Here is a 15,326-nt window from a genome sequence, read left to right on the forward strand (position 1 = left end):
GCCTCCAACTGCTCTTAAACGCTAGTAAAACCAAATGCATGCTTTTCAACCGATCGCTGCCTGCCCCCGCATGCCCGACTAGCATCACCACACTGGATGGTTCCGACCTTGAATATGTGGACACCTATAAGTACATAGGTGTCTGGCTAGACTGCAAACTCTCCTTCCCGACCCATATCAAAACATCTCCAATCGAAAATCAAATCAAGAATCGGCTTTCTATTCCGCAACAAAGCCTCCTTCACTCACGCTGCCAAGCTTACCCTAGTAAAACTGACTATCCTACCGATCCTCGACTTCGGCGACGTCATCTACAAAATTGCTTCCAACACTCTACTCAGCAAACTGGATGCAGTTTATCACAGTGCCATCCGTTTTGTCACTAAAGCACCTTATACTACCCACCACTGCGACTTGTATGCTCTAGTCGGCTGGCCCTCGCTACATATTCGTCGCCAGACCCACTGGCTTCAGGTCATCTACAAGGCCATGCTAGGCAAAGCTCCGCCTTCTCAGCTCACTGGTCACGATGGCAACACCCATCCGTAGCACGCACTCCAGCAGGTGTATCTCCTTGATCATCCCTAAAGCCAACACCTCATTCGGCCGCCTTTCGTTCCAGTACTCTGCTGCCTGTGACTGGAACGAATTGCAAAAATCGCTGAAGTTGGAGACTTATCTCCCTCACCAACTTCAAACATCAGCTAGCTGAGCAGCTAACCGATCGCTGCAGCTGTACATAATCTATTGGTAAATAGCACACCCATTTTCACCTACCTCATCCCCACAGTTTTTATTTATTTACTTTTCTGCTCTTTTGCACACCAATATCTCTACCTGTACATGATCATCTGATCATTTATCACTCCAGTGTTAATCTGCAATATTGTAATTATTTGCCTACCTCCTCATGCCTTTTGCACACATTGTATATAGACTCCCCTTTTTTCTCTGTGTTATTGACTTGTTAATTGTTTACTCCATGTGTAACTCTGTGTTGTCTGTTCACACTGCTATGCTTTATCTTGGCCAGGTCGCAGTTGCAAATGAGAACCTGTTCTCAACTAGCCTACCTGGTTAAATAAAGGTGAAAAAAAGACTTGCAGTTTTTGATGAAGTCTCCTTCGAGTTGGTGCAGTTGCTTCTCACCAAGTGCACCATGCAGCCGTCACCTGCATTGTGGGATGCACTATTTGTCAACCAATCATTAAGGTGTTTCTTTCTCATTTAGGTGTTGATGCGACGGGGCAGGGGGAGGACAGCACTGCTACAGGGGATTGAGAGAAGGGTAGCGAGGGAGGAAGGGAGATGGGGATAGAAAGCAGGTTGGCCACCAGCGCTTGACATCCTGACAATTTGTAATGTAGCCATAGTGACTGTGTGTGGTTTTTGTCTGAGATGAGTTGATGCTGATTTGATTTCCTGTTCTTTTGCTGTGGCCCAGTCACGTGTGTGTGTGTGTGTGTGTGTGTGTGTGTGTGTGTGTGTGTGTGTGTGTGTGTGTGTGTGTGTGTGTGTGGAACCAGACTGGTGAGGGGCAACTGCTCTCTGAACATCTGCTGCCCTTAGGTTGGTGAGATGAACTGGGGACGGTGCTCGATTTCATCAGTAGAGCTTTACCAAAAAAACACATGGGAGGGAGACATTTGGAGTACTGCTTGAGTGGAAAACTCAAATAGTAGCACTGTTCCTTTAAGCACGGTCAAATATTATCATTAATGTTCTTAATGACTTTATTCTAACATACTGAACGTGTCAGATTTATGAAAGACTGTTACCTCCAATTGTCAAAGAAATCATAATATTCTAACGGTGATGTGAAATCAGCATTTGTTCATTTTGTTTTTTAACCAGTCTAGTGAAACTGCACTTGATATTCTAAAAATTCTTATCCTATACATCAGCCATACTCAACTGATGGACCGGGGTCCAGATCCGGACCCAGAGCAGGGTCAATACAGACTGCGGGTCCCAAAATAATAATAAAAAAATAAAATGTAAAAAAATATATATATTCGTTTTATTAGGAATTCAGTCAAATCTCATTTAATTTGTCACATGCGCCGAATACAACGGGTGTAGACTTTACTATGAAATGCTTGCTTACGAGCCCTTCCCATGGATGCAAAAGCAAGGTTTTTAATTTCCTGGCAGCCTATCTACTGAGGTTGGGTTGGAGTGAGAGGTAAAGTTACCATGGTAACATGGTGAGTGAGCAGAGGGTCTGACTTGTTGCTTTAGGGTCCTACCTTGTTGTGGTTTTGCAGCTTGTCTGTAATTATTATAAAAATAGTAACACGAGGAATAATGTACACAAGAATGAAGCTATATACAGGGAGTATCAGTACCAGATCAATGTATGAAGTAGATATGTACATGAAGGCAGGGTAAAGTGACTAGGCAGGATTGATAATAATGATATAATAATAATAATAAATAAACTGAGTAGCAGCGTGTGTGTGTGTGTGTGTGTGTGTGTGTGTGTGTGTGTGTGTGTGTGGGGTATTTTGGGTGAAAGTGTCTTGTGAGTGGACACAGGGCAAGATAGTTCATTAGATGGTTAGCCGGACTATTTAGCAGTCCTATGGCTATTTAGCAGTCCTATGGCTATTTAGCAGTACTATGGCAGTCTTATGGCTTGGGGGTAAAAGCTGTCTTGGAGCATTTTAATTTTACCTTTATTTAACCAGGCAAGTCAGTTAAGAACATATTCTTATTTTCAATGACTGCCTGGGAACAGTGGGTTAACTGCCTGTTCAGGGGCAGAACGACAGATTCTGTACCTTGTCAGCTCGGGGGTTTGAACTCTAAACCTTCCGGTTACTAGTCCAACGCTCTAACCACTAGGCTACGCTGCCGCCCCGGCATGTTGGTCCGAGAGCCGATGCTACTGTCCGGGAAACGGTAGCAGAGTGAGCAGTCTGTGGTTTGGGTGGCTGGAGTCTTTGGCAATTTTTCGGGCCTTCCTCTGACACCACCAGATATAGAGGTCCTTTGTGGCAGGGAGTTTGTCCCCCGTGATGTACTGGGTTGTCCGCAACACCCTCTGTAGCGCTTTGCGGTCGAGGGTGGTGCATTTGCCATACCAAGCAATGATTCAGCCAGTCAAGATGCTCTCGATGGTGCAGCTGTAGAACTTTTCTTTCAGCCTCCTGAGGGAGAAGACTATGTGGGGGTGTGTGGACTATTTTTAAGTCCTTAGTGATGTGGACTTTCTCATAGTAATTGTGTACCCCTGCAATACATTAACATTTAGTTAATTTAGCAGATGCTCTCATCCAATCAGCATATAGGCCTTGTCTGACTTATCAATGGTGAAACTACTGTTGTTGTTTAGTTTAGCTAGTGATCTCATCGCCATAGCGCCCAAACCGGCTGCTGCTTGTACAGACAAGTGGCAAAACCACATCAACAAGGCAGGACCCTAGAGCAACAAGTCAGACAGTCCACTCACTCACCATGTTACCATGGAAACTTACCTCCCATTTCAACCCAACCTCTGTAGATAGGTGGCCAGGAAATTAAAAACCTCCGTCAGGGAGAAGGGAGGGCGCATCGTCACAAACAGATAAAAACCCATGGATTTATTTGAACAATGATATGAGCTCCGCTAGGAGAGAAAATGAAATAAAATGACAAACAGGAAGAGCGGTAGGGCTATATGGGAGTCGAGATATAATTACAATGTTTGCCAGATAAAAACAGCAGGCTTATGGAATGGAGGTAGAGTGAATGATTAGGTTGCCGAGGGCTGTCTGGTCTCGTCTGTTGCGCGTCTTGTTAAGTGTCTCGGAGCTGTATGGCGTCAACTCGATGGGCCTTGCACTCATCCGTCTCACTCTCTTTTTCTCTTTGCTTCCGCAGACGTGCTGAATGACGCAATCTTTGACGAGGACCACGACGAGATGGTGATCGTAAAGGACATTGACATGTTCTCCATGTGCGAGCACCACCTGGTGCCCATCTTTGGAAGGGTAACCTATTTGCACCCCAGACCCACACCAGTCCATGATGCACAATCTCCAATTATGGGGAATTTCTTCTAGGTTGGATCCTGCAATGAATCAACACAATAAAAATACGGGTTTATACACATGTTTAACTCAGCGAAAGTGCTTCTCAGACAATCTTGTTCACAACAAGGAGTAGGCCTACTTTCTATATTACCTTGGCTTGCATGGTTGATTTTTATACATTTTTGTGTGCGAGGTTGAAGTTGTAGGCCTAATTCTGTGGCTGAGGTGATGCCACAATTTGAAATAAAATGAATAGGCTACTGTACTCTCACACCTAATACCCCACTGCTAAACACCCCAAATAAGTGCCCCATGTAGAAACATCTTCAGGGGCACTGATAAGGCCTTTGTCCACTGAGCCAGTAATTGAGCCCAGCTGTGATTAAACTACTGGTAAGAAAAAATGGCAACCGGCACTGACCAAAGTGGCATTCCAAATGGCACCCTATTCCCTGTTTAATACACTGTTTGTACTATATTGGCAATAGGATGCCATTTGGAACACATCCCAAATGAACTGAAATCCTGTCAGTGGGGCTTCAAGTGAGACACGGTTGCCTTTGTAAATTCTCCTGTTTTGACATTTTAGTACTGTAGACCTAGCATCCTCCCCTCTATTCTCCCCTCATCTTACCCTGCAGGTGTTTGCCATTTAAGACCAAAGAGGGAGGCCATTGATCCTTTCATATCCTTTTCACGGTGCAAATGTGCCGTGATGATAGTGGTAGCAAGTGTTATCCACTCTCTCTGGACACACACACGGGTGGTTTTTGTCTTTGTGGTGTGTGTTTGTTTGTCAGCGGCTGGCTGTCAGAAGGCCACATTACTCCCGTCCACCTAATTTCCCCGCTGATAGCTCCCTGTTGTCATCACAAGTGCTGGTCGCCTCTTATCAACACACTTATATATTTCCCTGCGCATCTATCTGAGCCGATCGCCGAGCGCTATAATGACTCACCGATTTCTCCCCGCGAGCTCAGGGCTAAGATTAAAAATATTTTTTTAGCGCGTCCAGTCAGTTGTCTTTTAACGCCTTTAGTGTCTCTTATCACCTAACAACAAGGTGGTATTTGTTTTCATTGAGCTATGCTGTTAGGCCTACTTTTACACCACATACCTTTGAAAAACCATGATGCCCATATCTGATCCCCACTTTTAATCAAACGTGAATCCCTTTTTTTCAAAGTGAAGATTTTTCTTCATTTTTTAAATTCACCCTGTTCAGAAATGCATTTTATCACTACCTAGCAAAAGAGAGGGAGAAAAGAGTAGGAGGGGAAATCCTTGCATTCATGCCCTTTCTCTCTCTGCCTGTTTCAGCACATTGCTGCTGACATTTGAGTGGAGGGTGGGTGGGGAATGGGTGGAGGGAGGGAGGGGGTATTTAGCCTGCAGTAGCAGGCTCACCAGCTGGATGGGGAGAAGAGTCGAGCTCAATCCTCTTCAGGGCTTTCATCTGCTGCGTATTTATCCATGGTGCAGACGTGACTCCCTTACCTCCCCTTCACTTCTCCGATGGCCTTTAGATAAATGTTGCCTTTTGCCTTTGCTTCTTATGATTCTTATCTTTCCCACGCAGCAGCCCATCAAGGTGGAAAGCAAGTGTTCAGCTTGCCTTCATCACGTGATGAGAACTTGTTGAGGAGAAATGTGTTCGCTCACATGTGTTCGCTCCCTAATGCCTAGGCTTTAGCTCAGCGGGCTAACAGTCTTCTTATACACAGAAGACATGGGGTGGAATCCATTGAGTCATATCCAGCCCACTTCAAACACTGAGATATACTGTACATATCATGCCAGTTGGGTCTGTTTGTCAGTGCAGAATTTGGGACAACATGATTTACTGTCTGTTGTTGTGAATATGCTATAATGCGGAAGTTGGCCATCATTGATGGCAGAATTGGTCTCTCTTCTCTCCCCCAGGTCCATATAGGCTACCTCCCCAATAAGAGGGTGCTGGGTCTCAGCAAGCTGGCCAGGTAAGTGTATGGAAAGTGTAATAGTGTATTTGCTATTGTGATATTAAATAAAATGTAATGGATGTTGCAAAAAGCTACTTCATTTTTCAATTGCAGTAAAAATTATTTTGAACAAAGGGGATAGTGTACTGAGACTTTCGACTTAACAGCCTTCTTCAGTGTGGATATCGTTAGCTATTGATGTTCTTGCCGGTATACCAGGGAACCGCACCAAGGTATGGAATTCCTATGGCAAAAAATCCTAACAGTAGGGTTGGATATTGGGAAATTGGAGGGATCGGGATTACCTAGACTCAATCCACGTGTGCAGTATAATGTACAAATATGTAATCTGTTCCTAGACAGTCCTTCAGGCAATACAGTACAATATGGTCACCTATTAGATAATAGGAACTACAACACTTTGATGAACTAAGAGGCTGACTCATGTTGTAGCCCAGAGAGCTGGACCTGGGTTTAGTGGGTTAGCTATACATTAGCTTCTACAGTGTAGCGTTCGTGTAGCATAGCCGTAGTGTTTGCTGTGAGGCTATTTAAGTGGAGAGGCCATTCAGGGTGGAACCTTAAGCTGATTAGGAGTGTGTATGTGATGAGAGGATTCTGATCCCATCTGACCCAATACCTGAGGCTTAGCCCCTTTCACTAATACATACTCTTACTTCCCTTCCCCACCCATGTGGCCATGGTGTCTATGCCACACGCAGCTACGCAGGCACACACGCTGATACACCAGTGCTCACCATACAAAACACAATACCAGCAATACTTTAATTTTTTAAAGAGTAACTTTTATTTTGGAGAGTACACTTCAGGTAATGGCACTGGCATGTATAGCGGTAAACTGTTTTACGGACTCCTGACCAAAAATATTGTGCTAATCTTAACTTTTTTTTGTACATAATGTTTCCGCCATTGTTTCCTATGACCGAAAAGAGCTTCTGGACTTCAGAAATGTGATCACTAACCTCTGATTTGGATGAAGAATTCTACTAATCCCAGACACTCGAAAGAGGAAAAGACGTTCCATATAGAGGCCGACGTGGGGGCACTGATGAAAGCAGAGAGTGAATAAACCACCCCTACCGTCTGTTCTATCTGCGAATCACCGTAGAACAAACTAGACGAGCTCTGTTCAAAAGTATCCTATCAACGGGACCTGAAGAACTGTGGCTGAACGAGGACATGGTTATTATAAAGCTAGCTAGTTTTTCTATGCATCGGCAAGACAGAACGGCAGTGTCTCGTAAACTCAAGGGTGGGTGGGGTGTGTCTTTTTATTTAAAAAAGAATTGTGATATCCAATTGAGTTCCAATTACAATCTTGTCTCATCGCTGCAACTCCCCCAACGGTCCATTAACAAAAGCTGGTCGCGATCTCTAATATCAAGGAGTTATAACTCATGATTAGCTGTAGACCATACTATTTACCCAGAGTTTATTTATATTTTTCGTAGCTGTCTATTTACCACCACAAACCGATGCTAAGCACTAAGACCGCACTCAACGAGCTATATAGGGCCATAAGTCAACAAGAAAATGCTCATCCAGAGGCAGCGCTCCTAGTTGCCGGTTATTTTAACCTGTTAAGTCGACCCTCTACTTTTTCGAACATTCTGTTAAAAATCTCGCAACATTTCAGTGCCCTGCTACTCAGGCCAGGAATATAGTATATGCATATGATTAGTATGTGTGGATAGAAAACACTCAGACGTTTATAAAACTGGTTAAATCACGGCTGTGAATATAACAGAACGTGCGTTTCGGTTGGTTGAGAAATACACGGACAGTATTTCAAGACTGACCCCTATAGAAAACACTTCGTCTCGTGATTAATTTGATCGCTTATTAACGTTTACTAATACCTAAAGTTTCATTACAAAAGTATTTCGAAGTGTTTTGTGAAAGTTTATCGTCGACTTTTTGATTTAAAAAAAATAACGTTACGTTATGAAATGCTATTTTTTTTCCCGTTTATCACACAGTCTTCATAGATCGATATCTAGGCTATATATGGACCGATTTAAATCGAAAAAAAGACCCAATAGTGATTATGGGACATCTAGGAGTGCCAACAAAGAAGATGGTCAAAGGTAATGAATGTTTTATATTTTATTTGTGCAGTTTGTGTAGCGCCGACTATGCTAATTATTTTGTTTACGTCCCCTGCTGGTCTTTTTGGGGTGTTACATGCTATCAGATAATAGCTTCTCATGCTTTCGCCAAAAAGCATTTAAAAATCTCACTTGTTGCCTGGATTCACAACGAGTGTAGCTTTAATTCAATACCCTGCATGTGTATTTTAATGAACGTTTGAGTTTTAACTAATACTATTAGCATTTAGCGTAGCGCATTTGCATTTCCAGAGCTCTAGATGGGACGCCTGCGTGCCAGGTAGGACCAAGAGGTTAATGCAGGAAAACTCATCCATTTGACTTCATTTCTACCATGTCACCTGTGCAACTAGAGGGGGAAAAAACTCCAGATCACCTTTACTCTACAAACAGAGACTCATACAAAACTCATCCTCCATTTGACCCTAACTCCTATCATCCTGATTCCTGCTTACAAGCAAAAACCCCAAAAGGCAGTACCAGTGACACGCTCAATTTGGAAGTGATCTGATTAGGTGAATGCTAAGCTTCAGGACTGTTTTGCTTGCACAGACTGGAATATGCTCTGGGATTCATCCGATGGCATTGAGAAGTGCGCCACATCAGTCACTGGCTACATTAATAAGTGCATCGACGATGTCGTCTCCACAATGACGATACGTACATACCCCAAGCAGAAGCCATGGATTTCAGGCAACATCTGCCATGAGATATAGGCTAGAGCTGCCGCTTTCAAGGAGTGGGACACTGACATGGACGCTTATAAGAAATCCCACTATCATACTATACCTGACACTCGTCTGATGTGGCAGGGCTTGCAAACTATCACAGATTACTAAGGGAAACCCAGCCATGCGCTTCCCAGACGAGCTAAATGCCTTCTATACTCGCTTTGAGGCAAGCAACACTGAACCATGCGTGAGCGCACCACCTGTTACGGACGACTGTGTGATCACGCTCACCGCAGCCGACGTGAGTAAGACTTTTAAACAGGTTAACATTCTCAAGGCTGCAGACGGATTACGCGTACTCGGAGCATGCACTGATCAGTTGGCAAGTGGCTAAACTGACATTTTCAACCCCTAGTCTGTAATACCTACATGTTTCAAGCAGACCACCATAGTGCCTGTGCCCAAGAACGCCAAGGTAACCTGTCTAAACTATCACTATAGCATTATTGCCCCATACCATGAACTACTTTGAAAGGCTGGTCATGGATCACATCAGCAAATTCATCCAAGACCAATTTCTGAAAATGTTAAATAGTGAAACATTAAAGTTATATTTTTTAGATAAATGATTTGTGAACGTGAATAAGTTAGTATAATTTTATTAAAACACACTGTTTTGCAATGAAGGTCTACAGTACTTTCTGCGTGTAGCCGGAGGACAGCTCGATTGACTTCAATACAAAACCTTAGGAGGCTCATGGTTCTCACTCCATTCCATAAACTTACACAGTAATTATGACAACTTCCAGAGGACGTTCTCCAACCTATCAGAGCTCTTGCAGCATGAACATGACAAGTTGTCCACCCTATCAAAGGCCTACCCCGGTCAAACCCTCCCCTACTATCATGACGCTGGGCCAATTGTGAGCCACCCTATGGGTCTCCCGATCACAGCCGGTTGTGTTACAGCCCGGGATCGAACCAGGGTCTGTAGTGACACCTCTAGCACCGCAATGCAGTGCCTTAGATTACAGCGCCACTCTGGAGTCATAACCATGTTATAACAGCTGACAACTTGTCATAACCTGTCATAATATGGTTTTACCACTCATAACCCATATTTATCCCTGTTATGACATTTTGCGCTATTTTATGGCTGGTTATACATTTACATTTAAGTCATTTAGCAGACGCTCTTATCCAGAGCGACTTACAAATTGGTGCATTCACCTTATGACATCCAGTGGGACAGTCACTTAACAATAGTGCATCTAAAACTTGGGGGGGGGGGTGAGAGGGATTACTTATCCTATCCTAGGTATTCCTTAAAGAGGTGGGGTTTCAGGTGTCTCCGGAAGGTGGTGATTGACTCCGCTGTCCTGGCGTCATGAGGGAGTTTGTTCCACCATTGGGGGCCAGGGCAGCGAACAGTTTTGACTGGGCTGAGCGGGAGCTGTACTTCCTCAGTGGTAGGGAGGCGAGCAGGCCAGAGGTGGATGAACGCAGTGCCCTTGTTTGGGTGTAGGGCCTGATCAGAGCCTGGAGGTACTGAGGTGCCGTTCCCCTCACAGCTCCGTAGGCAAGCACCATGGTCTTGTAGCGGATGCGAGCTTCAACTGGAAGCCAGTGGAGAGAACGGAGGAGCGGGGTGACGTGAGAGAACTTGGGAAGGTTGAACACCAGACGGGCTGCGGCGTTCTGGATGAGTTGAAGGGGTTTAATGGCACAGGCAGGGAGCCCAGCCAACATAAGTGTGTCATGTTTGTCATTTATTGTCATGTCTTGTCCCTGTGCTCCCCATGCTATTCGTTTCCCTCTGCTGGTCTTGTTTGGTTCTATCCCTCTCTCTCCCCCTCCCTCTCTCACTCTCTCGCTCTCTCTTCTCTCTGTCGTTCCGTTCCTGCTCCCAGCTGTTCCTATTCCCCTAATCATCATTTAGTCTTCCCACACCTGTTCCCGATCCTTTCCCCTGATTAGAGTCCCTATTTATTCCTTTGTGATCCGTTCCTGTTCCGTCGGTTCCTTGTATTGTATTCACCATGCTGTGATTGCGTTTCGCCCTGTCCTGTCGTGTTTTTGCCGTGATTGTGTATCACCCTGTCCTGTCGTGTTTTGTGCCTTCATCAGATGCTGCGTGTGAGCAGGTGTCTCAGTCGACTACGGCCTGCGCCTAAAGCGACCTGCAGTCTGTGGCCGCTTCTCCAGTTGTTTTCCCTCTACAAATCTAGAGGATTTCTGTTATTCCGTTTTGGACTTTAATAAACTCTGTTTCTGTTAAGTCGCGTTTGGGTCCTCTTTCACCTGCATGACAGAAGGAACCGACCAAGGAATGGACCCAGCGACTTCAGACGCTCGTTACACTGCCGTCGAGATCCAAGGAGCCATGCTCGGCAGACACGAGCAGGAATTGTCTGCTGCTCGCCATGCCGTGGAGAACCTGGCCGCTCAGGTTTCCGACCTCTCTGGACAGTTCCAGAGTCTACGTCTCGTGCCACCTGTTACTCCCTGGCCTGCCGAGCCTCCAGAACCCAGGGTTAATAACCCACCTTGCTACTCCGGGCAGCCCACTGAGTGCCGCTCCTTTCTCACGCAGTGTGAGATTGTGTTCTCTCTCCAACCCCACACATACTCTAGAGAGAGAGCTCGGGTTGCTTACGTCATTTCACTCCTTACTGGCCGGGCTCGAGAATGGGGCACAGCTATCTGGGAGGCAAGGGCTGATTGCTCTAACAGATTCCAGAACTTTAAAGAGGAGATGATTAGGGTTTTTGACCGTTCAGTTTTTGGTGGGGAGGCTTCTAGGGCCCTGGCTTCCTTATGCCAAGGTGAACGGTCCATAACGGATTATTCCATTGAGTTTCGCACTCTTGCTGCCTCTAGTGAGTGGAACGAGCCGGCGCTGCTCGCTCGTTTTCTGGAGGGACTCCACGCAGTGGTTAAGGATGAGATTCTCTCCCGGGAGGTTCCATCAGATGTGGATTCTTTGATTGCTCTCGCCATCCGCATAGAACGACGGGTAGATCTTCGTCACCGGGCTCGTGGAAGAGAGCTCGCATCAACGGTGTTTCCCTGCTCCGCATCGCAACCATCTCCCTCCTCTGGCTTTGAGACTGAGCCCATGCAGCTGGGAGGGATTCGCATCTCGAATAAGGAGAGGGAACGGAGGATCACCAACCGCCTGTGCCTCTATTGCGGAGTTGCTGGACATTTTGTTAATTCATGTCCAGTAAGAGGCCAGAGTCCATCAGTAAGCGGAGGGCTACTGGTGAGCGCTACTACTCAGGTCCCTTCATCTAGATCTTGTACTACTATGTCGGTCCATCTACGCTGGACCGGTTCGGGTGCTACATGCAGTGCTTTGATTGACTCTGGGGCTGAGGGTTGTTTCATGGACGAAGCATGGGTTCGGAAACATAACATTCCTTTCAGACCGTTAGACAGGCCTACGCCCATGTTTGCCTTAGATGGTAGTCATCTTCCCAGTATCAAATTTGAGACACTACCTTTAACTCTCACAGTATCTGGTAACCACAGTGAGACTATTTCTTTTTTAATTTTCCGTTCACCGTTTACACCTGTTGTTTTGGGTCATCCCTGGCTAGTATGTCATAATCCTTCTATTAATTGGTCTAGTAATTCTATCCTATCCTGGAACGTTTCTTGTCATGTGAAGTGTTTAATGTCTGCCATCCCTCCCGTTTCTTCTGTTCCTACTTCTCAGGAGGAACCTGGCGATTTGACAGGAGTGCCGGAGGAATATCATGATCTGCGCACGGTCTTCAGTCGGTCCCGAGCCAACTCCCTTCCTCCTCACCGGTCGTATGATTGTAGTATTGATCTCCTTCCGGGGACCACTCCTCCTCGAGGTAGACTATACTCTCTGTCGGCTCCCGAACGTAAGGCTCTCGAGGATTATTTGTCTGTGTCTCTTGACGCCGGTACCATAGTGCCTTCTTCTTCTCCGGCCGGGGCGGGGTTCTTTTTGTTAAAAAGAAGGACGGTACTCTGCGCCCCTGCGTGGATATCGAGGGCTGAATGACATAACGGTTAAGAATCGTTATCCGCTTCCCCCTTATGTCATCAGCCTTCGAGATTCTGCAGGGAGCCAGGTGCTTTACTAAGTTGGACCTTCGTAACGCTTACCATCTCGTGCGCATCAGAGAGGGGACGAGTGGAAAACGGCGTTTAACACTCCGTTAGGGCATTTTGAGTACCGGGTTCTGCCGTTCGGTCTCGCCAATGCGCCAGCTGTTTTTCAGGCATTAGTTAATGATGTTCTGAGAGACATGCTGAACATTTTTGTTTTTGTCTATCTTGACGATATCCTGATTTTTTTCTCCGTCACTCGAGATTCATGTTCAGCACGTTCGACGTGTTCTACAGCGCCTTTTAGAGAATTGTCTCTACGTAAAGGCTGAGAAGTGCTCTTTTCATGTCTCCTCCGTTACTTTTCTCGGTTCCGTTATTTCCGCTGAAGGCATTCAGATGGATTCCGCTAAGGTCCAAGCTGTCAGTGATTGGCCCGTTCCAAGGTCACGTGTCGAGTTGCAGCGCTTTTTAGGTTTCGCTAATTTCTATCGGCGTTTCATTCGTAATTTCGGTCAAGTTGCTGCCCCTCTCACAGCTCTTACTTCTGTTAAGACGTGTTTTAAGTGGTCCGGTTCCGCCCAGGGAGCTTTTGATCTTCTAAAAGAACGTTTTACGTCCGCTCCTATCCTCGTTACTCCTGACGTCACTAGACAATTCATTGTCGAGGTTGACGCTTCAGAGGTAGGCGTGGGAGCCATCCTATCCCAGCGCTTCCAGTCTGACGATAAGGTTCATCCTTGCGCTTATTTTTCTCATCGCCTGTCGCCATCTGAGCGCAACTATGATGTGGGTAACCGTGAACTGCTCGCCATCCGCTTAGCCCTAGGCGAATGGCGACAGTGGTTGGAGGGGCGACCGTTCCTTTTGTCGTTTGGACAGACCATAAGAACCTTGAGTACATCCGTTCTGCCAAACGACTTAATGCCCGTCAAGCTCGTTGGGCGTTGTTTTTCGCTCGTTTCGAGTTTGTGATTTCTTACCGTCCGGGTAGCAAGAACACCAAGCCTGATGCCTTATCCCGTCTGTTTAGTTCTTCTGTGGCTTCTACTGATCCCGAGGGGATTCTTCCTTATGGGCGTGTTGTCGGGTTAACAGTCTGGGGAATTGAAAGACAGGTTAAGCAAGCACTCACGCACACTGCGTCGCCGCGCGCTTGTCCTAGTAACCTCCTTTTCGTTCCTGTTTCCACTCGTCTGGCTGTTCTTCAGTGGGCTCACTCTGCCAAGTTAGCTGGTCATCCCGGTGTTCGAGGCACTCTTGCGTCTATTCGCCAGCGCTTTTGGTGGCCGACTCAGGAGCGTGACACGCGCCGTTTCGTGGCTGCTTGTTCGGACTGCGCGCAGACTAAGTCGGGTAACTCTCCTCCTGCCGGTCGTCTCAGACCGCTCCCCATTCCTTCTCGACCATGGTCTCACATTGCCTTAGACTTCATTACCGGTCTGCCTTTGTCTGCGGGGAAGACTGTGATTCTGACGGTTGTCGATAGGTTCTCTAAGGCGGCACATTTCATTCCCCTCGCTAAACTTCCTTCCGCTAAGGAGACGGCACAAATCATTATTGAGAATGTATTCAGAATTCATGGCCTCCCGTTAGACGCCGTTTCAGACAGAGGCCCGCAATTCACGTCACAGTTTTGGAGGGAGTTCTGTCGTTTGATTGGTGCGTCCGTCAGTCTCTCTTCCGGGTTTCATCCCCAGTCTAACGGTCAAGCAGAGAGGGCCAATCAGACGATTGGTCGCATACTACGCAGCCTTTCTTTCAGAAACCCTGCGTCTTGGGCAGAACAGCTCCCCTGGGCAGAATACGCTCACAATTCGCTTCCTTCGTCTGCTACCGGGTTATCTCCGTTTCAGAGTAGTCTGGGTTACCAGCCTCCTCTGTTCTCATCCCAGCTTGCCGAGTCCAGCGTTCCCTCCGCTCAAGCGTTTGTCCAACGTTGTGAGCGCACCTGGAGGAGGGTGAGGTCTGCACTTTGCCGTTACAGGGCACAGACGGTGAGAGCCGCCAATAAACGCAGGATTAAGAGTCCAAGGTATTGTTGCGGCCAGAGAGTGTGGCTTTCCACTCCCAACCTTCCTCTTACGACAGCTTCTCGTAAGTTGACTCCGCGGTTCATTGGTCCGTTCCGTGTCTCCCAGGTCGTCAATCCTGTCGCTGTGCGACTGCTTCTTCCGCGACATCTTCGTCGCGTCCATCCTGTCTTCCATGTCTCCTGTGTTAAGCCCTTTCTTCGCACCCCGTTCGTCTTCCCTCCCCCCTCCCGTCCTTGTCGAGAGCGCACCTATTTACAAGGTACATAAGATTATGGACATGCGTTCTCGGGGACGGGGTCACCAATACCTAGTGGATTGGGAGGGTTACGGTCCTGAGGAGAGGAGTTGGGTTCCGTCTCGGGACGTGCTGGACCGTTCGCTCATCGATGATTTCCTCCGTTGCCGCCAGGATTCCTCCTCGAGTGCG

At 46.7% G+C, this 15,326-nt stretch overlaps 2 protein-coding genes across 3 annotated transcripts in view; one reads left to right on the top strand and one right to left on the bottom strand.

Annotated features, from left to right (window-relative positions):
• LOC124001552 (GTP cyclohydrolase 1-like) overlaps positions 1-15,326 on the top strand; it is a 36,209-nt gene that overhangs the window by 5,861 nt on the left and 15,022 nt on the right. Inside the window, exons 2-3 of the mRNA XM_046308438.1 lie at positions 3,865-3,974; positions 5,940-5,995. Coding sequence (XP_046164394.1) covers positions 3,865-3,974; positions 5,940-5,995 — 166 coding nt within the window. The remainder of the gene's footprint in view (positions 1-3,864; positions 3,975-5,939; positions 5,996-15,326) is intronic.
• LOC124001550 (protein Smaug homolog 1-like) overlaps positions 1-15,326 on the bottom strand; it is a 136,620-nt gene that overhangs the window by 3,987 nt on the left and 117,307 nt on the right. The window lies entirely within an intron of this gene.

The sequence above is a fragment of the Oncorhynchus gorbuscha genome, linkage group LG17 (genome assembly GCF_021184085.1).
Source record: "Oncorhynchus gorbuscha isolate QuinsamMale2020 ecotype Even-year linkage group LG17, OgorEven_v1.0, whole genome shotgun sequence".
NCBI classification, from domain to species: Eukaryota; Metazoa; Chordata; class Actinopteri; order Salmoniformes; family Salmonidae; genus Oncorhynchus; species Oncorhynchus gorbuscha.